The sequence below is a fragment of the Colossoma macropomum genome, unplaced genomic scaffold (assembly GCF_904425465.1).
Source record: "Colossoma macropomum unplaced genomic scaffold, Colossoma_macropomum, whole genome shotgun sequence".
Lineage (NCBI taxonomy): Eukaryota > Metazoa > Chordata > Actinopteri > Characiformes > Serrasalmidae > Colossoma > Colossoma macropomum.
Genome location: NW_023494791.1, coordinates 38,494,397 through 38,517,876, shown reverse-complemented (window position 1 = coordinate 38,517,876; position 23,480 = coordinate 38,494,397). Strand labels below are relative to the sequence as shown.

The window sequence follows — 23,480 nt, the reverse complement described above, 5'->3', positions numbered from 1 at the left end:
TGTGATGATAACGGGAAATGAAATGTCATGGTCGGTTGCATTACTGTGGTGGCGTTTTGAGAAACTGTTTTGAGAATGGGCTTAGAGTTCTGGGAAGTGGGTTTAGGCAATTGAAAAAAAAATGTATATGTCACAATATGTGACTTGGATGTGCTCTCAGTGTCAAATGTTCTTGATTTGGAACAACATCTATATCTGTGAAATCAGACTGTTTCTTAACAAAAATAGGCAACATTTGGCTCCAGGGTCTCGCTTTGATATGGGTGTGGGCAGGTGATAGAGCTGTCTGGAAAGTGATGGTAGGCTCAGTGTAGTGTCATTTATATGAAAAAAGACACTCTGATTTGTCAGTCCACTACGTGGTTGGTGGAATCAGTCTGATTCAAGATGATGACCATGCTCACATCAATAACATGGGACCAATGAACAGTTACTGAATGTGCAGCGCTCTTGTGGTAATTATTCACAATTGTTACATTTAATTAGCTCCTGTCACTCAAGGAGCAACACAGCAATTAAGTTTATTTGTCCCACTTTACCTGATGTCCCTTTCTTGATGAATTCCTACATTTTGTCATTTAAACTCTATTTCCAATTGTGTCCTGTATTTTTATGCCAATGAATGTTTTCACTCTACTCTGTGGGGCACAATTATCAAATTTCACCCTGTTTTCTTCTAGATTCTTCATTCTTCACCTTCTCTACAGCCAACAGCAGGCAGCCCGATTGCTTTTTGGTTTTTTTGTGCTCTTTGAATCCACTTTGCCTTTCTTTGTTTCCTGTGTGTCTCCTGCTGGGGCCTGTATCCTGGCTTCTCTGCACACTGCTGCAGGATTAGGTGCACATTTTTGAGTGGAGGACTATAAGAATGCAGTTAAGTGTGGTTGACTTTTAAAAGTAGATGTGCTTATCGCAAGAACCACACTCTGGATGATGCTGTCTGGCATGCATCCTTCTCTACTGTGGGTGATGGATAAAAGGAGTTCACTTTCTCACCTTTCAGCTGCCGTGCCTGATTTCCCTCACAGGAGACAAAAAAACGAGTTTCATATTCATGTTATGTTTAGGTTCTTCAAAAACACATTTAACATTGTTTTATTAGCTTGATACTTTTTTCTTAATTTAATAAGCATTGCTCATAAACTTAATAAAATGTTTTTTGTAATGAAATGTAATGTGAACCAAAAAATAATGTAGTATGTACGAATAATGTTTCATGGTTATTTTTGAATTTCAGCACCTTTCTGAAGTGCATGTACCTTCTTTGTGGCAAAAAGAAGGGTTAAAGTTGAGGTCTTTTTCTGTATACTGGTTTTAAATGGGGTCAAAAGAAAGAAAAAAAGAAAGTAAAAAGGAGTCAACTTTGAAATTTTCTTTCTAACAGCACTGGACACCAAGAAGCTCCATGGTGATCAGGCTGGCCCAGAAGGTGGGCAAGCAGGGGCACCTGATCAAGGCAGATAAAGCAACAGCATTACACCGCACAGGATGGGCAGTTGTTCAGCTTCGAAAAGAAACACACAGACAGTTAGTGACTGAGAACAATGTATAGTACTGACAGAGTGCATGCAGTGACTCCAGCAGGCCTAGGTATTACAGCCTAACGTGAGAGAGGAGAGCCAGAAGGTAGAAAAAACGTCAGTGCCCCTCCGCTCCACTGTCAACAGACCTGAGCAAGCGTGTGAGAGCAGCAGAACAACACCGACATTCTCTGTTTACTATAATACTCAGTGCCCATGAACCTCCAGATCTGCACCTTTAATCTGACAGGAAAAAGTAATTACCAAATGGCCTGACTAAACAACTAGGTTTAGTCTAGCCTTAAACACTGAGTCTGTGTCTGAGTCCTGAACACTGACAGGAAGGTTATTCCACAGCTGGGGGGCTTTGTATGAAAAGGCTCTCCCCCATGATGTAACCTTAATTGTAGGTGCTAATAGTGAGCCAGCACCTTGTAACCTAAGTAGGTGTGACGGTTCATAATAAAAGATAAGTTCACTCAGGTACTCAGGAATGAGGCCGTTTAGAGCTTTGTAAAGTTATTAAAACAATATTGGGCCACTTCAGGGCACAAACCTGGTCTACAACTCCTGCTTATGTTTTTGGAACATTCCCAGAGTGACATGCACAATTTACAACCCAAAGAGGCCAACAGTTGGTGCAGGAAATGATTCACTTTGCTCTAAAATGTGTTAACTTTAACAGTGCATGGCTACTGCAGATTTAACATATAACAAAACCTCATGTCTCCAAAATGGTAACTTTACAGGAGAAGGAAAAAACACATTTTAATTTTAATGTAAGTCAATGGAACCAGATGTTTTTCCAAGTAATTCTGAGGCTTTTCTTTTGGTCCATTCTTCATTAAATTTACAAACAATATAAAGGGTAACAGGCATTTTCAAATTATGTCAAAAATGGAGATATGAGGTTTTGTTCCAACAGCAACGATATATAAATACAAAATACAAAGCAAAAATACAAACTCCACCCTACAAAAAGTATCGGTTTTCCTCTGGTGTTCCATTTGCTTTTTCACTCACTTCTCCACATTGCTGTTGTTCAGTGGGGTGTGAGTATGTCTCTTATTCCTTCCGCCTGGACCATCTTTAAATGTTCTTGAGTCAAACTAAACTGCCCCAGGCAATTTTCCTGCTGTGATGTAAACATAGTTTCCAGGGTTATAATTTTTTTGAAATTTAAATTGGTTTCCTTTCACGTAAGTGCTACTGATGCCAGGTAGCTTGAGATGAAAATTTGACAGAATAGCAATGGTAAGGAGGTGGGGTCATCATGTAACAACATGGAAAAGTCCATTACAACCATAACTTGGGGCTTAAAGTAATAATCATTACCGAAAATTATCAAATTTGTATTTTGATGGGGCGCTCCGCTCATGGTGGTCCTAAACAACTGCTTACCCTTGCCTAGTGAAAAGACCACCCCTGCTCCCACCACGAACATTACACTTCTGCTCTTCAAGACAGAAAGTTTGGGCACCCCTCTTCTATAGTATTATACTGTATCTAAAGCAGTCTATTACAAATGTAAAAATAAAATCATATTAAGACTTCCTCTGTAATAGTCTATGAAAGGAAAACATATGAAAACATTCCCATGGATACTTTGAGTCATACAACTCAAAATGTGCACAGTCAAGCCCTCCATATGATGTGATATGATGTCATTTGTGTAATGACGTAATTTCACTAGGCGGAGAGTTCAAATATGAACTGCTGATAGGTTCTGGGTTGGGCAGAAAAAGGCAGTGGTTCAAGAAGCTCAACTTTCAGGTGGAGTCAGCGTTCACATTCACAAGCTTCAGTACTGTAAACAGGACTTTACGTGTTTCTTCAGTAAGACACTGCAGTCGTTTCTAGCCCAGCTCAAATAGGAATGGATACCCTTATGAAGCGAGGAGAAGTTTATTTACAACACCATAAACATTCCGAGGTAAGACCTAACTAAACGTTTTCTGTCTGTTTTTGATTGAGAAAGGTAATAGCTTTCCAGTACAAATAGTTTTGTTGTAAACCAATCAGAAGATGAATAAGTAGAACCACCAACTTCTCATGTAAAATCATAAGAAAGGCAGAGCCTCCTTGCAACAACAAAAAGTGCTCAGACTTATCTGCTTCTAATTGCATGTGCGTATAGCTCTCATGAAGCACATACAGATCTGTTAGCTGGAGTCTGATGTGTACTGATATGGATGTTCACTGTTCATTTCTGCCTAGACAAGACTTTGTGTTCACAGCCCCAGGTATAAAGTTATGCGCTGGTATGTGAAAGATAAAGCAGGTTCTGTTTCTACATGTCGAGGCAGAGCACACATTTCTGTGACTTTCACAATTACGCTGACGCACATTTGCACACACGCATGCTGTGGTACCTTTGCTGGAACACACTTAGACACACACACAGTTGAGAGATTTATTAACTAGTCTTGAAAAGGGAAGCTGCCACTGAAAAGGCTTTTTTGGCTTATTCTACCGAATTAGTTCAAATTTACAGTTCAAAACACATATCAGACTTTTAACTGACTTAGGTTTTAGGCTAAAGTTCTCGTTTTGAGTGACCCTATACCTTAAATATGTTTATTTTATTAAAACAAATGGTTGAACATTCCATTTTATCACTACCTAAATAGTCATAACACTACCTAAACTTTTTCGCTAACGTCTGTTTCGGAAGTGACAATTTTTGCTAATTGTGAACTCAAAAACACTACATGACTGGCAAGCACAGCTTTGAACAGCTGTACACACACAAAATCATAATATTCTTCAGTAAAACACAAAAGAATTTGCTTAAGTGCAGAAAATATGTGTTTCGGTAGTGACAAATCTTAATGTTCCACACTGATTTTCAGACTTCAGGACACATTTACTTCAAAACAATGGAATCGAACTGCTCACCATGTGGCCATGAGGCACAGGGATGCAGTCTCACTTACTGCTCTACAGTGCAGGGGTGTGGCTAAAATAAGGCTTAGCCTACAAACTTTGTGTTTTTGTAGTAATATGAAAACGTGGGACCAGCATTTTTTAAATATATATATTTTTTTATTTAGAAATTAAACTCATGATAAATCTATATCTAAATCTTTCAACATCACTAGAATTTAGAAAGTACCCTATAAATGATAATTTTGTATATATTTTGCTTATTACTATCTCAGTTAATACATTGGGTTTAAATAGATCATAACATAATCCTTGTAAATATATAGGACGTCAATGGGCAAGTATAAATTAATAAAAAATGAAATTAATAACAACTCTAAATTATAATCTTCATATCTTTGATGTCCAGTGCTGTATAATCAATAGATAGATCCTTAGGGTGTATGATCATATGAGGATTATATACAAGTAGCCTTGTCCTGCAAGCCCCCTACTGGCCAGTCTGCAGCAGGAAAGGAAATTGTCTTATTTTTAGCTAAAAAAATCAAATATATTTTTTTACTCTGTTATCAGATTAACTAGGACACAGTTGACTCTTTGTGTGTAATACTGTGACTGTGTTGAGCTGCTAGTGAGCAATGAAGGGCCAAAGGGGAAGGCCCCTAGCTGTGAAAAATGTCCACATCTTTCTACAAAGACGGCCATTAAGATAAACTAAGATAAACAATTGCTGCCTTCTTGATTTTAAAACTTCATGTACATCAGCCACAATAACAAATTAATAAATGTTGACTTGCTTGTTCACACAAAAAGACAAAAATCCAGTTCACTACCAGTTTGTAAATCACACACATTTCCACTGAAATGTATTATTAAAGAAAAAACAGAAGGAAATTGTATTTTATAGCTACTATGAAATTAAGTATGCCTTCATGTGTAAGGATACAATGAACAAAAGGCACTGACCAATTAGCATAATCTAATTTGCATAGTATACTTGTACACGTCTAGCTTTCTTTTGGATGAAGTAGCTCTTCCAATGCATAAGAAGAATCTTAATTAATAATTCAGTCTCAGGGTGGAGGACTGAGACATGCCAGAGCAGAGTGCAGTCTTGCTCCAACTTATGCTTTGGCCAGCAAGAAAAATCAGAATCAGATTAGTATAATTGAGCGCAATGAGTGGGATGAGATTATTATTATTAAGTATTACACACTGCTGCTAGAAGCATTGCGTTCTCAAGCCTGTTCCATCCTGCCTCTCTCCCCCCTCCGTGGCTAGAAGTGGAAGCGGTACTGGCTAAATCTTTACCCGGGTAGCCGGCATGGCGTGGCACGACTGGAGCTGACAGAGACAAGTTCAGATCGGTCGCCAGCAATGGTCAGGAGGCAGCCTGACCGCAAAGTGGTAAGGTTGTCAGACTGCATCAGCGTGGTTAGACTCCCCCCGCACGCAGAGGCCCACCCTGGGGACAACATGGCCGCCTTCTGCGTAGAGACGGACGAGAAGAGGCTGGTGTTCGCAGTAGAGAAAGAGGAATGTGGAGAATGGGTGGAGAAAATCTGTGATATTGCCTTTCAGGTGAGGATTTGCAGCTTATTGATCAAAAAACACCACATGAACATTGATTTAAAACCATGTGTCTTCACAAGTAAACACACAAAATCAAGCAAAAAATGTGTGATTACATGTTTTGTTGATCTTGTCTTCCTTGTTACTCTGTAACAGAAAGGTAGCGTTGATGTTCCAAAGCAGCTTCCACAGATGTCGGAGAATCAGATCTATGGTTCTAGAGAAGAAGGTTTGTCTATTTATTAAATGTCACTGGTCAGCTTACTTCAGCTTAAGACCAGCTCATACTGGCCCTTTATAGCCTGGTTTGAGTTTGCAGCTTTTTTAAGCATACTTACTAAGCAATGCCATAGAAGAACCACAAAATTGTGGACCATCAGAGGTGGAGCAGTTTGAGAACCAGTGTCCTAAAGAACGTTTCAATAGAAGATTTTTGTTTAAAGTAAATATTACCATTTTTTTGTCCTTCTGAACTGAAATATGCCTTTATTTCTTTGTCATAACTCATTAGCTGTGTTGAGCATTTCCACAGCACTTCATATACTCACAGAAATGCCAACTAGTACACTTAACTTCCCCCATTAACTGAACTGCTAGCCACCACAGAATTTGTTGCATAACGGGTCACCAGAATATTGCAACAGTTCAAACCACCTTAAGTTCTTCCTCTTAACCCTGAACCTCAGCTTTCCTTTCCCTGCAGTATTTGAGTTTTGGGTGACTGTGCAGCAGTTGGAGGCATCGGCGCGATGCGGCCTGAAGGGGGCGTACTGGTTGCAGGCAGGGGAAGACGCACTGATACTCAAGGACAAGGAGAGCAGGCAGAGCATAATGGAGTGGCCATACAAGCTACTGCGCCGCTACGGACGAGACAAGGTCAGTTAACAGCAACTGTGGATACTGTCCAAGCAGGGCAGCCAAAGAGGCATGGAGGGCTTTAACTTTAAAATTAGCTAAATGCAGGTTAATAAAGGTGAATGTTTATGCCGGTAATATTTCAATAAGCTCCTTGAAAAGTTTCAAGATGTAATAAAGTGCATAAGCAATGTTTCTATGTGTATCTTGACAATGCATGTACAGAAAACGTACAGCTTGACTTATATGACACAGGTTATTGTACTGCCTACCTGTCCATCACTAACTGAAGTCACCAGGTGGGATCTTGAATAGACTTGGCCACTTTTGCTTTGGTGTGAAAGTTTGATGCAGGTTTGGTTGGTTTTCTACTTAGTGTCTCATGCCTGAAACACTCAATATGCGAGGGTGAAACATCTGTTGATGTGGGGGTTTTCTGAGACACAAGTTTATGACTGATCAGCACTGGTATTTTCAATGAGACACACCCATTTCCATTTAAGTATTTGGTAACTATTGCTAGGATTGCTATGGTCAAAATGACTCATTAACTTTAGATACAGGATTTCATGTTAGTCATGGCAGACTAGCAGGCAGTTCTAGGGCTTGCCTAAGCAATTAAATGACTAAGAAAAAAAAATAGAGAAACAGACCTTAACCTTAACCTGGGGTTAACCTTAAGTTAGTCTCAGCACCTGAGGTGTACTTACACTTGTGTTTATAAACAGGTCAGGAACAGGTTATGGTCAAAGCTTGATCGTTCAGGCACCAACCAAGCTCATCAAACTAAGCCATTTACTAAATGCACATGTATCCCTGTTTCCTAGAATCCAGTGAGCTATAATGTTTCTTATTGACCGTATATGTGTGCTGGTTACCTGTGCTGTGATATGTAATATCACGTTTAATCATGCAAAACGTTCTTTGAGTGTCCTATGTAGAACCCTTAAAGAACGTTTTGCATGATTAAACGGTTCTTTGCATCATGAAAGCATTCTTCAGACTGACAGAGAATGTGCTGTAGATGGTTCTATGTAGAACCCAAAAGGGTTCTTCTATTGTTACGATGTCAGGCTTGTAACAATAGAAGAACCTTAGAAGAACCTGAAAGCCAACTGTAAAATAATCAATATACACACATATGACCTCCCCTCCTCCCCATGTGTCCTTGTATAATACTGCTACAAATGTACTCATAATGATTGCTATGATGCTCAATCCAAACAGGTCCAAAATTGCCTTTTACATACTGTCATGGTGTCCAAAATGGTAACTTTACAGAAGAAGGAAAAAAGTGTCTTAATGTTTAGTCTAAGTTCATGTAGAAATGTTCACAGAAAAATGGAGATTCAAGGTTTTGTTCTGAACGCCACACTATACTGATTCATCAATTAAGTGGACATACGTGCATAATTTGTTGACGAATCACATTTGTGACCAAACATGTCTGAAAACATAGAAAAGCTAATAAATTCACATTGGTTTCTTACCAAAAACTAACCACACATGCAAAAGAGGGTAAAGAATGGCAGTGTTACATCACAAAACACTAAAACAGGCTGGTGATCCACTTATATGAGTAAGAAAATGTGTTACTGCAATATCTCAGTGCTTTTGAACAATCAGGCCTTATATGTTCCAACCCCATATTATGAATATTCTTAGCGTTGATTTCTCTCTCTCTTCTCATTTCCTAGACAATGTTCTCAATCGAGGCAGGCAGACGTTGCTATTCTGGTCCTGGCACCTTTAACTTTGAGACAAAGCAAAGTGATGAGATTCTCCGCCTGGTGGAGCTGGCCATTCACCAGCAGAAAAGCCTGCCCATCTCTGCAGGTAGCTGCTCTCCTCGCTCCCCTTGCTCTCCCTTGCCCAGACGACCCATCAGTGCGTCCCTGCTGGACGTTCAGACCAACAGCAGTTCTGACTTCAGTGTAAACTGCGAGCACGTGCAGTTCAATCCAGCTAGTGCTCTTAGTTCAGGTCCTATTGGCCTGCCTGAGTTCACATCTGTCAAACCTACTACATATAGACTTCCTGGCGAATCCACCAGTTTGCCCGAACCTGTGTATTCAACTCCTGTTGATCTTATTGGTTTACACAAGGGTGATGACATTAGATTCCAGCAGACTGTTAAAAATGGCAGGCCTAGCCATCACCATAGCGATTATTCAGAGCCAGAGTATGCCGACCCTGCTGATGTCATCCGGCCCAACCCAAATGCTCAAACACATTCTAATCCCGCTGACACAGTCAAAATCTCCATCACCACGCCAACATCTCCCCATCACAGTCAGCCTGAACCAGTGTACTCCGAGGTGTGTCATGTCACACCAAACCAAGCACAGGAACAAGGAGCCCTTGATCAGCACAAGGAAGAACCTATCTACAGTTTACCAATCACTGCTTCTGAAACAGAAAGCAAGCAGGACACAGATAAGATGGACAAGAACATGGTCATTTACAGTAAAGTAAATAAAGCAGGAAAATCCACAAAGCCTCAAGACAAGACCACAGCTCACAGAGCGCACAACGTAATCTCTGAAAACCTTGGACTGATTTAAAAAGAACTATAAGACATTCGTATTGATTTTTAAGGACTTTCATAAAGGCTTTGTATTGTTAGTCCCAGTATTCACATAAACATGAAAGACAGTGAAAGTCTGCCAAACAGGGTCCTGACTATGCAAGAACTACCAAATAATTTTAATAACATGGAGCAAGATCAATGAAAAACATCAGTGTAGCATGTACATACACAGCAGTTCGTGATTTGGACTACATTCATTATTATTAGTTTATTATTAGTTTTGGTTATTAAACTTTTTTTTACTGAATGTAGTGTAAAAATGTTTAAATAAAAATTCAACTGTTTCATACAAAAATGTTTTGTGTATCATCTAAAAAAACAACAACAGTATCCTGCTTGCAAGTCTATGAAGACTGAAGGACAAAGCTCTAATGCCACCAAGTGGTGAAAGCTTTTAAGAGCTGCATAGACGTTTAAAGAGCTTTCACTGTCATTTGTCTTGCAAAATACTCAGGTTTTCTTTTTGGGTGTGGCAGTTAAACAGGAATTTTCCTTGATTTTTCAAAATGTCCGCACAGTTCAGTCATTGAGATGTAAATAATCACTCAGAGTGGTTTGATGAGAAATGGTTTACTGTGAGAAACTTACCAATTTCTTTACAGGGATGAAGACACTTTCCTTGAGTTCTTTTAAGGCCTTGAAAGTCTTTAAAACTTTACTTTTTTGACAAAGTATTAATCAAAGTACACGCTTAACCTTCAGAAAATGTTATTTTCCCACTTCAGGCTGTCAAATCAGAGACTATATGACCTAATTTTTTTCTAAATGTACAGCATTTTTGTAACCCTGTCATCAGTTTTTAGGGAGATGTATAAATAGCATTTAAAAGCCTGTCAATTGAAATAATGATTTTGTAGCAAGAAATACAGATATTTATAAAATGCTTTTTTAACTTTTCAAATAAATGATAAAATTCCAATGTTTTCTTGTGTTTTTCATATTTCTTACATACATTACTTCAAACCCTTTAGAGTCTTTTTCTTTCTAGACCAAAATAATGCATTTTTCTCATATTAATAAATGTAACCAATGACTCTTGTTACCAGATGGACACTTCTGGTAAAATAATCTACTAAATTAAATGTTTTTAAAGCAATTTTCACCAAAAATGACTGAATAAGAGGGTGGAAGAGAGTAACTGGGTTGAACTAGAGAGATCATATTCCACCTAAAGCTGAAATTAATGCCATAATAAAAGTATACATTATTGAGCAGAAGGAAAAGTTAACAATTTGTTTTACTCAAAATTTTTTCAATAAAATCCCTTAAAATACTTTTTTTCCCCTTTAAAATAATTTAAGGTTTAAAAAAAAATGAGCAACAGGGTTGTGAACTTAAATGTTAAGTTTAATCATTTTTAAGCTAAAGTACAGATCATTTTGCTTTTCACAGAAATCTGTTTATTGCTTTTAAATATGTAATGGGACAGAAACTGAACTTTATCATGGAAAGTGCCTTTAATAATTTTTAATAATACCATGTCATCATAATACTATACTGCCATGGATGTCAGGAATATGCCACAGTATATTATTTTACATGCACTCTTCTCTCCACTCACAGTATGCAGCACAAGAAACACTGTGGATGATGAGGAACATCCCAGTTCATGCAGAAGTTGTAGCCAGTCCAGACTTCCAATTTGAAATGTTACATCTGTTGCTGTGCGTTTGTTGTGGAATACAACTAAGGAGCCTGACAGATAATGCTGACATCAAAGAGAGCACCAACTCTGTTCCCAAGCCTGAGGCCTTTTCTAACAGACTGAGGCTCACAGATTATTCAAAAGAGGATTGTGAGAAAAGAGATGTTACTGATTTCAAGCTTTTCAGAGATCCTACTGCCAGACAGACTGGAAATGTTAGCCAAGAAGATACTGACACTGACCGGCTACTTATGCCGCCCCCTGCTGCACCAGTCAAGAGATTTAGGAAAAGAGAACGTTCCAGCCATATTTTGCTAATTAGCCTCAATGGTTCAGGCCCAGAAGAGGAAACAAGCGCGATGGACAAATAAAACTGTGACATATTTGACAAGATTACCAGGGTAATGGACTGCAAGGATCTTCTCAGGGACCAGTAGTTTTGCCTCATGTGGCCACTTATGATAAAATTCTCGTCAGCAAAAAAACACTTCTCCGATCTTTAGTGATGAAAATGTTCAGGATGGTCCTCGGACAGATGTTGTGGCACAGATTAGGAATAACAAGACCAAAAAAAACCTGGAGCTATCATATGGCCTACATATTTCTGTCTTAAGAAACACATTTCAGACTTTTCTCCTCTCTCACTCAAACTCAAGCAGGCCTCCTGCTACTGCAGCAAAGAGAACATGAACAATGGAGCTTCTTGGGCCAACACCACCAGCACAGCAGACCCAGGCAGGGAAGCCTTAATGGGTTTACAGCGATCGTGACTCAGAGCCTGAAGAACCTCAGTGCAAAAGAAACAAGCAGTACAGAAGTCACTGTAAGGCCTAGAAGGAAGAACTCACAGCTATGATTTTAAAACCACATTTCATCATCATTCTATGCAGTTCAAGTATCTATATTTTAAGTAAAATATATATGCATAGAAAACTTTGATACTATGCAGAAAATAAAAAATATCTAGATTATTCAATACAAAATCATAAACATAATTAACATCAGACAAAGGCAGACCTATTTAAATGTCTATGAAACCGTTTGCAGCGAATAACTCCTGCACAGACATCACCTCTAGTACTACCTATTAGCAGTACTCAGAATTATTGTTTTTTTTTTTTTTACATGTTAACAGAAATTTAGAAAAATCACCCTCTTTAATGCTAAACCCTCTTATCAGCTATTGAGCAAGTCCCTGGCGAGTAGTGTTGGCTGAGACATCCTACGGCCGTGGCCAGTGAGTATATATATATATATAGCTGTGTAGTGGTTTGCCAGGCCTACTGGCACACCACGTAACGCTTAACGTGACGTCCGCCACGCGCTCCGCGGTTCAGGGCGAGCTCAAGGGGTGTGGCATGAAAAGTAGCGCCGGCAAGCTCCACCCACCCCGCAACGCCCCGCCCACTTTTAAAACGGACACTTGTTGTGGTTGTTTAGTTAGCTGAAATGTGTTGACATGTGCTGGCTGTGTTAATTAGTGCGTTAATTAGTGGTTGGTGCGTTCACCGTCAGTGTGTGGTATCTGGCGTTGGCGACCTCCCCGGCTATTCTCCCAGTTAGTCAGTGGCTTCTTCTGCTTTTCTCAATGAAACAGCTTTGCCTTGAAAAATAATCTGGTTCTTCTTCTGCGCCGACACTCCAATAATATCACGGTTGCACTTTATGTGAAAACAGCAGTTTCAGGGCATAACGTCACATTTGATCACATATTAGTCAAGTAATGTTTCGTGATCACAAATGAGTCACAATATGCCACGTGATCACACATTATTCATGTCCTGTCACATGTTAACATGCGTGTTTGTGTGTTTTTGGACACTTCATATGATCACATGTGAAATACATGTGACCTTTCTGTGAGTTTTCTCAACCTTTTTGTTTTTATATTGCGCTCCACACTTTTTCATTATTATTATTACAAAGCAAGGGCTTACTTTTAAGCACTTTGTACTTATGGGCACAGTACTTACTAATAAAAATTGTTTACAAAAATCATGAAATAAATGCTTTAACAGTTTTTGTGTTAAAGGTGCTGGATTAATTTAATATAATGTTCCATCTCAACAAAAATGTGTCATTTCTAATACCTATCTATCTATCTATCTATCTATCTAGGTCTCTCTCTCTCTCTCTCTCTCTATATATATATATATAGAGAGAGAGAGAGAGAGAGAGAGAGAGAGAGAGAGAGAGAGAGAGAGTGAGAGTGTCTATGTGTGTGTGTATGTGTGTGTATCGCCCTCTACGTCACTACTCCGGGACAACCGGAAGTGCTCATGACATCAACAGCTGACGGCAACAAGACGGCTCTGTTCATTCCTCGCCATTGAATTCATTCCTTCGTCTACTTTTCCCCCCCTTTTTTATTTTATCTTCGCTCCTAAAAAGCACAAAACCTAAAAAAACAGGTCGAAACGCGAAGCTCCAGCCGCCGAGGCCTCATCAGTGAGCGCTATGTCTAACCGTCTCGCCTTCCAGACTCAGCTCGCCTCCATCATGGAGGTGCTGGCGAACGCGGCGGTGGCGGAGATCTGCAAGCTCGTAGACGACGACTACGCGGTGATGAGCCTGCAGATGTCTCAGTGCCAGCGGGAGAACAAGGCGCTGAAGAGGAAGCTGCATTTGCTGGAGCTGCGAATGGCGCGCGGCTACGCGGAGAGGAGGATCCGGGAAAGCTCGCTGAACCGCTCCAGCCGAGTGCAAGTGAGCGCGAGCCTGCCGGACAAATACAGGGAATACAGGGCTCCTGCTGGCGGTATGTATCATATCGGGCTGCCTGGTCGTTTAACCTACAATTCCAAGAAAGATAGTACTTCAGGGGTTCTCTTAGTAAAGGGAATGGATCTATTTAGAACTACGAGTTCTATACAGAACCATTTTATGCTTAAATGGTTCTTTGCATGGTGAAATGGTTCTTCAGATTGATGGAGGAAGTCTTGTATATGGCTCTATATGTTTGAAAATGACTCTATATAGCACCAAAAAGTGTTCTTCCATTGTTATTATTATAAGCTTGACATTGTAACAGCAGCAGAATCCTTATTGGTGTTACATAGAGTCATTTGTCTATATAGAACCATATATAATACGTTCTCTATGAATCTGAAGAACCATTTTAGCATGAAATGGTTCTATATGGAACTAATGAAAATAACCCTTTAAGAGTGAAGTGCTGCTAATCCACATGGATTTCACAGAGAGGTGTTTGATCACCACCTCTCATACATCTCATTGCGTTTGTCCTGTCTCTTCTAGATATTTTTCCAAGTCAGGATGAGCTCTACGGTAGGCAGCTGAATGATGATCTCTGGAGAGAGAGGGAATCGTCTGGTACAGACGTGGCGATCGGTCGTCCAGTCATCAAGGATAGCGAGAATGTGGTAAGTATCAGACTTCTTGGTTATAAGCCAGGGTTTTGTAGTCTTGCTCCTGGAGAACCGTTGCTCTGGGTCCGCAGGCCCCCTAAAAAGTTTATTGGGGCTTTAGATACTGACACAGTTGTGCCTCCATGACAACAGAAGGGTCCGATTTCTTAACAGCGTACCTCACTGGTTAGCTTCAACATCAGACGGACAGGCCTGACGTCTTGTTTACGCATGTCGTCTGTGATACCTGGTCCCTTCATAACCTGCATTATTATATATTCATTAGTTATCATTTTAAAATATTTAACATGTAATCTAATGTAAACATTTAACATTTGATGCTGGTGGGGGGCGTGGCATCCCTTGAGAGCATCAGCTTATTTGAGACATACAGTTGTATGCAAAAGTTTGAACACTCCCTGTCAAATTACATGTTTTCTTGGCGTATAACTTGAATATGGCATTTTTCTGCTAATTTTAGTGCACAGTTTTTGTTTATTTGCTGAGTTAATGATGTTGGGGGGAAAAATATAAAAATATAAAATGTGCTTTTGCACCGGCCACATTTTATTTTTTATTTTCCCTCCAATATAATAAAATAAGCAAATAAACAGTAATTGTACATTAAAATATGCAGAAGTTTGTTCTCTGTGCACTATGTGTTTTACTTATTTTCACTTCAGCAAAACATATTGTTTGACCAGGGGCACGCAAGCTTTTGCATATGAGTGTACCTTTTTTTGTTTTGTTTTTTTAAGATTCTAATTACATCACTGGTCCCAACACTTCTTACCTAGCTCATTAAGTCAGATATGTTGAGGCATAGATGAAACCAAGAACAAGGCTAAAAACCACAGTTATAAACAGTAACAAGGCCTGGGATGTATAAAGGATGGGATTGTATTGCTCTAACGCTGATGTTTAGTGTTATGTCAGTCAGCTGCAGTTAAATTCAACATTCACCTTTATTTTAACCTTATTTGTTTTTGTCCCTGGTTATCTTAAGCATTATTCGTCATACCATACCATTTAAAAGACAAAGTTCTTGTTTTCTCAGAAACTTTGATCTAAGTTTAATGATTTCTTCTTACCTAGATAACGTGCACCAGCGGGAGGGGGGAAATATTAACAAACAATGTCATGTTTCACCTTCCCTTCCCACCACCCCCACTGATCATTGAGTGAAACCATGCAGCTTGCTCCCAGACCATCTCTGTTACTGTCTTTTTCTCAGAAATACGTCACAGTATGGAAGAAAAGTGCATTATGATTTACGATTCCCTTTGACTTGTAGCCACCAGACACAAAATGTTTGTATTCTTTCCCTGAAGGCTGGAGATGCTGGCATGACTGGACCAGACGCTGTGCTTGTGAAGGCTGAGACATCTGATGAGAGCCAAAAGCGACAGGAGCTATTTATCCGAGAAGATGGTGAGTGCATGGATGAAAGTGGGCAGGGTGCTTGAAGAGGGTGTTCTTTTGAAGTCAGAACAGCTTGTCTCAGAAGACCTTATGCTCATTGTGGCCAATTTTATTGCTTAGCTCACACTTATCACCTCTCCTCCTTTTTCTCAGGAGTGGCTGAAGCGGTGTCTGAGAGTGGGGAGGCAGGTTTCAGCGCTGTTCAGGTGGAAAAAGCCGAAGGTCACCACTCCAGGACGCGCCGCCAGGCTTTGGAGGTCAGTGGATCCGAAAAAGTGCTTAAATCTGAGCCACATTGTGAGAACACTGAGGGTTTATCCCAAGAGCCCTTGGGTCAAGATTCAGAGGCAGGATTTGGTGTAAGTGGGGAGTGCGGCCCTTTGGGGGAGCTTTTTGTGCCAGGGGGTGACGATGCGGACCCACAGCATCCACCTTGCTCTTACGTGGTGACTGACGGTGCTGAAAGCCAATCTGAACACCCCCCACAGAAATCAGAGATCATAGAGGTTGAGTCTGCAGAAGAAGGGGACGACCCCTCTGTCTGGGACAGCGATAATCTAACGGGAAGACGGCAGGCTTTGCAGCGGTATCCTACTGACAGTACAGTAGAACATTTTAACAATGTTAATTTGCCTACATCCAGTGACTTTCCAGCAGTGGCATCAACCTCTTCAGCTGTACAGGACATGGACAGCTGGCATCATGCCAAAGGCCTCAGCCTGTACCAGCCACGAGCTGGGCGACCGAGAAATGAAAGAGTCCCTCACGAGAAACTTTTTAGCTGCAACTACTGTGGAAAAGCTTTTAACCGTCCTAAGAAGGTGGAGATCCACCAACGAATCCACACAGGCGAGAAACCATTCAGGTGCATGACCTGTGGGAAGTTCTTTGCAGAGGCCGGAAACCTGAAGAAGCACCAGAAGGTCCATACGGGGGAGCGGCCTTATAGCTGCACCCACTGTGGGAAGACATTTGCCTGGATACGGAACCTCAAAACCCACCAACAGAAGTACCACTCAGATGTATTCATAGCAGAGGAACTGTTGTCGCTTGGGGCAGTTAAAAACTGACCCAGGACTTCTCAAAATGACTGGATGGACGTATAGATGGATCACGCTGCATGTAGAGAAAGATTTTATAGTATGTTGTTACAAACAGAGAAACACCAGATGTGACTTTAGTCTTAGCATTTTTGGGTTCAGTTTGGGGCACCACTTGGATTCAGTGGGGTTCGGTTTTCATGATTCACAAGATCTAACGTGATCTAAGTAGAAAAATGTGGAGAGACATATGGAACCATAATCACTGTCATACCAAAGTAGTTTTTTTTCAGTGGCAGCTGTTTGCGATTGTATGACTCATAAAAATAAACATTGATTAATCAGTGCCTTTGTTTGCTCCTTTGAGAGGAAATTTTCTCTGTTCAGAATATCTGAGTCTTTGGACATTTTGTTCCGAGATTTTTTTCCCCCAACATCATTACCAGTTTCACAAACCTAGAAGTATTTCATGAAGTGGGAGATCTCAGTTGTCCAGTTGTAACCTCAACTGAAAATCAAGACTGTCCAGTAGGAGAAGAGGTAAGGAATGAGTGTTCACTGGCCTTTGTTTTGCTATCCAGCTGAGAAATCCTGCTTTGTGAAATACCTCGTAGTCAAAGTAGAACTACATTTAACCTTAAATTTCAGTTGTTCTCAGCAAAAGTTATCAAGCACACTGGCTTTAGGTGAATTCATTAAAATGTCTATTTGTATCAGAACCTGAGCACTGGAGTTTGTACAAGTTGGTTTCAAACACAAGCACAGAATATGTGCTTTGATAGAGGTGGACCTTTATTAGAGGTGTGTGTCGACTATGATGTAGAATTTCCTTAGAAATATATCAGCTCGGAGTGCCGAGAGAATAAAAAAAAATTGCTTATGTAAAAGTAATGGGAATTATACCTACCTGTATACTTGTACATAATTTCCACGACAAACAAAACCATCTGCATTAAGATAACGAAAGCCAGTAGAATTTTGCAGTAAAACTCTGTCTTCAGAGCCCCTAAACAGTCCCTATTTTTGCTTCAACCCAATTCGCAACATAGAGATTGAGGGGGAAAAAATGTGGAGGGCTCCCTGAGGACCTTTTTGAGCGTCAGTGACTTAAAGTGATTTATTAAAGCTTGTCAGAAAACCGAAATGCTGCAATAACTAACAGACTAGTGTATTAATCAGCTGTGATGGAAATTCAGCTGGAGACTGATTTCTCTTTTACAACAATTGCCAAAAAAATCAAATGCATGTAGTACTACATCACCTTTTTAAATTATGTCATGTAGGAACTCTGTTACCCTTAAGCCCTTTATAAAATGTTGATATACTTGTTGACAAGGAAAATACTCATCTTTTGAAAGCCTGTTCTTTCTGTATGAATTGGACAGAAACCTAAGCAGTACCTTTGCTCGCATACTCTAATAGATGATAATATAGTGTAGTACTACATATGAAACTGTAGGATATGAAATAAAGATCTGGAGTTTTTTCCCCTGACGATTGCTCTGTTGTTAATATTTGCATTTCAGAGACTGCTGCAGGAATTAGGTGTGCATCACCAAACCTCTATGATAATGCTCTCTTGTTTTTCTCTGCCATGCAGCCTCAAACGACAGAAGATGAAGAGCCAGATGTGCTGTTCATTAAGGAGGAGCTTTCAGAACAGGAGGGCAGAGAGAGCCGAACACATGGAGGTACAAGTGAGCAAAATGGTGAGTCAAGGCAAAAGAGAAGGAGGTGGGGAAATATGGCCACTAAAACGGGTTTGGTTTCCTTTTCTTTGGAAATCTAGTTTTCCAGAAAGCACACCTACAAAACGGAGAACCACCTTTCTGCTGCAACTGCAGTTAAATACATTTCTTACAACGAAATTCTGTTTTTATAAATCAGGGAGAAAGGAGAAAAACATGTCTAAGAGAAAAAAGAATAGTATACAGTAAAGATGGAGGTTTTACAGAGTCTTTGCAGATGTGCAGAGACTGTAGCAGAGATTTCCAGAATCTGGGTAAAAAAAACCCTGGTGTAAAGTAGCTTAACTGCCTAGGAGTTATCTTAATAGACTGGATGATTTGGAGCAGTGCTGTTGATGCTAATCCTGCCTTGCTCTAGTTACATTTGTCAGTTGCACATTACGCTTCTATCTCATTGTTGTTCACATGACAAGCCACATAGATGTGACCTGCATATTGAAACCCACCGCTGAAAATTTCTTGTCAACAAATACATAACTTTCATGAGGCTTTACATAATACTCTGTACCTGCCATCATTATACAGTGTGTATATATGCATAAGATTTAATGTACCCCTAAATTTATATTTTAAACAATTAGAAAGTAATCTATGTTGAAAAATACATTGTTCAACATCTTTATCATTATTCTCAAGAAACCACTAAATATAGAAAAGACGCTTCTCTAAACCTTTATACTCATTAAGAGTGTGAAGATGTATGAATATGTGTAAGTATGCAAATTGAAAGCACCCCCATGGCTTCCCTCTTTCCACACCTCACCCCTTCCCCCATTACCCTGCACACGGTACGCTTACCTTTGGGAAACTATGCTAAAATAAAAAGACAAAATTCAATATGGTAGACTACAACTTTATGTTTGAACAGATTGAGCAGATAAGATGTAGCAGAGCAAGTAAAAAATAAGCTGCTACTGCAAGATTATTCACCAGATAATAAACTAGTGAGATTTTCATTTCACCACCCAGTAAGTCTTAAACCATTAATCTAACAACAGTTGGTAAATGTCAGCTAATGCAGTGGAGCTGGATGCCATGCTAGACCTTAGCTAACAGCCTAACAGCTCACAAAGCCTCAGTCTTTATCAAGTCTTTTCTCAGTGGAGCTTCAGTTGCCTCAACTGAATCTGTCTTGTGGTGTGAGAAGCTGTTAGTTGAGAGTGAATGAATAGGTTAAACTTCTTTGGGCTGAATAGGCGAATATATCTATATAATTCTATACAAGTAGGAAAATTTTGTTTTTCCATGATATATGCCCTTTAAAATCCGCATTATAAGGCATTCTCGGTGTGGCACAGTGATGACTGATTCTTACGTGATGATGATTGTTTGGGTAAAGGTAACTTTGCCTTGTCTCCTCTTCAGGATTTGTGGAGTCCAGCACCGATATTTGTGGAAGCAGAGTCTCATCCTCACCTGCGCAAATCACAGTAGCCCTTGGTGCTGAAGAGGTTAGTGTAAATATATTGCACTTTAGTACCAATACACATCACTAGAGAGATTCTGGATAAGGTGAAATCCAGTGATTCACTAGTGTTATGGTTACATGTTTAACTTATGAAATGTCAGCAGGAATTGTATCAGTGATTTTTGTGGTTCCCAGTCTGACGTGTTGGACGCATCCCTTGTGAAAGAAGACAGACCAGAAAAGGAACAGAAGACACTCTCCAGTCAGTCTGCAGGAGTGCAGATTACCATACAGAGTAAGTGAGACAGCAGTAATGATGAGGGACAAAGAGTTTGGCTGAGAGAAAAAGAAACGAGCATTTAGGTGCTAAAGCTGTTTCTTCCAGAATGATTGTGTAGTTGTAAAGTTTTAAGTCTGGATGTATTAGAATTCTTACGTTAAAGCAAAAGTGCACTATGTTGATTTTAGGGAACAGCTCTGAAAGTTAGTTCTTAAAACAACTTGGTGTGTTTCAACTGAGAATAATCAGTCATTTCATTTTGATACACTGCTGATTAAAAAAAAGCTTCCCATCACTATTTTGCATAGTATAAACATTTTGCAGCAGAAACATGTATAAAATTATTCTAATATGATGCTAATGTTAAGAAGCTATGAAGAAGCAAATAGTTATTCATAGTAATTTCCAGATTTATGTGATGAATTACATATTATTATTTATCATTTACTTTTTTTTGTTTTTTTTTTTACCATTTTTCTTGTAGTTCCCAAAATACTTGTGACTAAATCATTATTTTATTTTTTGGAGTCTCGTTTATAAGATTTCCATCCGCACAGTTTGTACTGAATAACAATTATTTATGTGAGGTATTTTTGAACGGTAGTGTGTATGGTTGCTAATTTATTAGGTACACATACTTAGTACCCACTGTTCCTTATCTTGTCATAGAGTTGTGCCTTGTTGGTATCCATTTACGGACCGTAAACTAGCCTCTACCCGTGCTGTTGACACGACAGCCCGGCTAGCTCAGTCGGTAGAGCATGAGACTCTTAATCTCAGGGTCGTGGGTTCGAGCCCCACGTTGGGCGAGGAGAATTTTTTTAAGACCACACAGTCACCAGAAGTCAGTTATAAGGCTGGACCAATGCATTGATAAGGCAGGTGCAGTTACTACTTGAGCCTCTCCAAAGAAAAACACATTTTAACCTTTCTGCACTTTTTTGGATTATCAGTTATTTTATTTAATTTAAGCCTTTTATATTAAAAGGTAAAACTATGCTATATTTACATTTTAGTAAGCCCTTTATTTTAATTACAGAGTATCAAACAATGCCATATTATTCTAATATTAATTTATTTTTTGTTTTTTGTTTTTTTTTAACAAAAAATGTCATATATATTGCTTTTCATTGCAAGAGCTCACTTGACCAGATACTATTTTGGTGGTGCACAGCAGTGAAAGTGACATTCTAGTGGCATTTTATCAGACATATCAAGGTTGCTGGAGTTTTTACACACTTAGTCTGAATGTCCACTTTATTTGACACAGCACTTTTGTTACACCCTGTAGGTATATAGTTAGGGCTCATTACCTGTAATGATCAGTTCACCTTTGCGCTCTTGGGTGTGCATAGAATCTCTTCATCTCTAGGAAGACATTGGTGGATGTCAGAATCTTCATGACAACTGTGTAAAACAGATTTTAAGAAGTAATTTATTCTTAAGAACAGTTGGTGAATGAGGCCTAATGTTTTCAAGATGACCAACATTAACGTTGCATTCTTTCCGATGTCCAGGTGTGGTAGGTTCTCAGCCTACTGGCTCTCTACATTCTCGTGAGCCTGCTCTCCCACACAGAGGAGCAGCAGCACCAATAGGAGTCAAGGTGTGGGATCTGCCCAGCGCTGAGTCTCAACTGCAGGGGGCAGTCGAGAACAGTAACAACCCCCTTTCCAACCAGAGCACCCAACGAAGAAAAATGGCCATGTCGGTTGATGTGCTGGGGACGAATAATACCCTGTATGAGAGACCTGGAGAGGTAGAGAATCTCTTCACACGGTGGACTGCAAATAATTCCTCTGATAGTCAGCCATCCTGTTCTTACATTGTGGAAGCAGACCAAGACCAGGACTGCGTGCTGGTGCAGCCAACAGCTCTGTCTGTCAGGGCGATGCCGGAGGGCCTGGATGGGCTTCAAGATGCCGGAGGGCCTCTCGGAACAGAGCCAGAGTGGACCACAGCTGCCATTTCACACCAAACCCAGTCTCAGCAGTTGAGTCACTACAATAGGACAGAAGGGGTTCGATTAGAGGCAACAAACAGAGCAAATATCACTCCATCCATTCCAAAGATCACCATGAATTCCCAAATGCTGCCGAATTTCACCCAGCCCGGATTTTCTCTCGCTGCGCTACAGCTTCCCAAGCGCATGGAGAAGGGCAAGAGGAAGAGTTACATCTGTAAGTACTGTGGAAAGGCTTTCACTGGGCTGTCCAATGTGGAGGCTCACCAGCGGGTCCACACAGGAGAGAAGCCCTTCAAGTGTGAGACTTGTGGGAAGCTCTTTGCAGAGGCGGGAAACCTGAAGAAGCACCAGAGAGTTCACACAGGAGAGAAACCGTTCACGTGTACCCGCTGTGGCAAACGCTTTGCCTGGATCTGCAACCTCAGGACACATCAGCAGTCGGCTTCCTGTGGAGGAGTTTAAAGCCAAAATTTAATGAAAACTTTGGAGTAGGGCAAACGTTGTTTTATAATCTTAGTCTGAAATTTTTTGTAGTTGGTAAGAGTTGTGATACAAGTAGAGCACGTTTAAATTAGAGTGAATTTGATGATAAAACTGGGTGTGGGAGTGACCAGTCAGGGTGACCTGAGTCTTGCTGTTTTTCAAGTCAAGTGGTGCTTCTCTACGTATGAGTTTGGTGCCTTATAGTATAACTGTCCATACTTTTAATAATGCTATGAACAACCCTTCCACAACTGTACCATATACCTCACTGACCGCTCAACTGGCCGCAAACTTCAACTGTGAACCTGTTCAATCTCAGAAATGACAATTCTGTTCTACCTCCTGACCTCTTTTGTAGACAAAAACAAAGCAATATATTTGAAAGAAATGTCAGAATATTTGGTTGTGGTTAATCACACGAACATTTATATCAGTGTTATAACAGCATGTCCATTGACTGAAGACGACCTCCACACCATTCTGACCTGAATGAGGGCAAGTGTACATTGTCTCAGAGTAAAACAGTGGAATGCAAATCAGTCTAGGATTCTTTTTGGGTGGTGCTTTTGTGTTTTGAAGGGTTGTACTCAATGTTTCAAGTGCATTCTGAGTACACTCTTAAGAAAAGGTGGTTCTTTAGCAAAGGGAATGGTTCTGTTCAGAACCTTGAGATTTATATAGAGCCATTTCATGCTTA

At 40.0% G+C, this 23,480-nt stretch overlaps 2 protein-coding genes and 1 non-coding gene across 3 annotated transcripts; all 3 read left to right on the top strand.

The window, feature by feature from the left end:
- The first annotated feature begins 3,259 nt into the window (after positions 1 to 3,259).
- Positions 3,260 to 10,342, top strand: dok1a (docking protein 1a). The gene is made up of 5 exons (XM_036575035.1): positions 3,260 to 3,453; positions 5,688 to 5,987; positions 6,135 to 6,207; positions 6,682 to 6,854; positions 8,531 to 10,342. Exons 1-5 carry the CDS (start codon positions 3,397 to 3,399, stop codon positions 9,395 to 9,397), a joined length of 1,470 nt encoding a protein of 489 aa, XP_036430928.1. The 5' UTR covers positions 3,260 to 3,396; the 3' UTR covers positions 9,398 to 10,342.
- A 2,997-nt stretch (positions 10,343 to 13,339) lies between these two features.
- Positions 13,340 to 23,322, top strand: si:ch211-89o9.6. Its single transcript, XM_036575034.1, has 8 exons — positions 13,340 to 13,826; positions 14,327 to 14,451; positions 15,768 to 15,867; positions 16,012 to 16,115; positions 18,499 to 18,607; positions 20,012 to 20,097; positions 20,250 to 20,349; positions 21,852 to 23,322. Exons 1-8 carry the CDS (start codon positions 13,526 to 13,528, stop codon positions 22,760 to 22,762), a joined length of 1,836 nt encoding a protein of 611 aa, XP_036430927.1. The 5' UTR covers positions 13,340 to 13,525; the 3' UTR covers positions 22,763 to 23,322.
- On the top strand, positions 21,071 to 21,143 carry trnak-cuu. The gene has a single exon. It is a non-coding gene; the product is annotated as a tRNA-Lys (tRNA).
- Positions 23,323 to 23,480: the final 158 nt, after the last annotated feature.

Bases quoted from the DNA above. Each gene is read 5' to 3' on its own strand.
- dok1a (XM_036575035.1), top strand. From the start codon at position 3,397: ATGGATACCCTTATGAAGCGAGGAGAAGTTTATTTACAACACCATAAA. The intron at 3,454-5,687 runs GTAAGACCTAAC...CTCCGTGGCTAG, and splicing joins AACACCATAAACATTCCGAG to AAGTGGAAGCGGTACTGGCT. The intron at 6,208-6,681 runs GTTTGTCTATTT...CTTTCCCTGCAG, and splicing joins CTATGGTTCTAGAGAAGAAG to TATTTGAGTTTTGGGTGACT.
- si:ch211-89o9.6 (XM_036575034.1), top strand. From the start codon at position 13,526: ATGTCTAACCGTCTCGCCTTCCAGACTCAGCTCGCCTCCATCATGGAG. The intron at 13,827-14,326 runs GTATGTATCATA...TGTCTCTTCTAG, and splicing joins ATACAGGGCTCCTGCTGGCG to ATATTTTTCCAAGTCAGGAT. The intron at 15,868-16,011 runs GTGAGTGCATGG...CCTTTTTCTCAG, and splicing joins GCTATTTATCCGAGAAGATG to GAGTGGCTGAAGCGGTGTCT.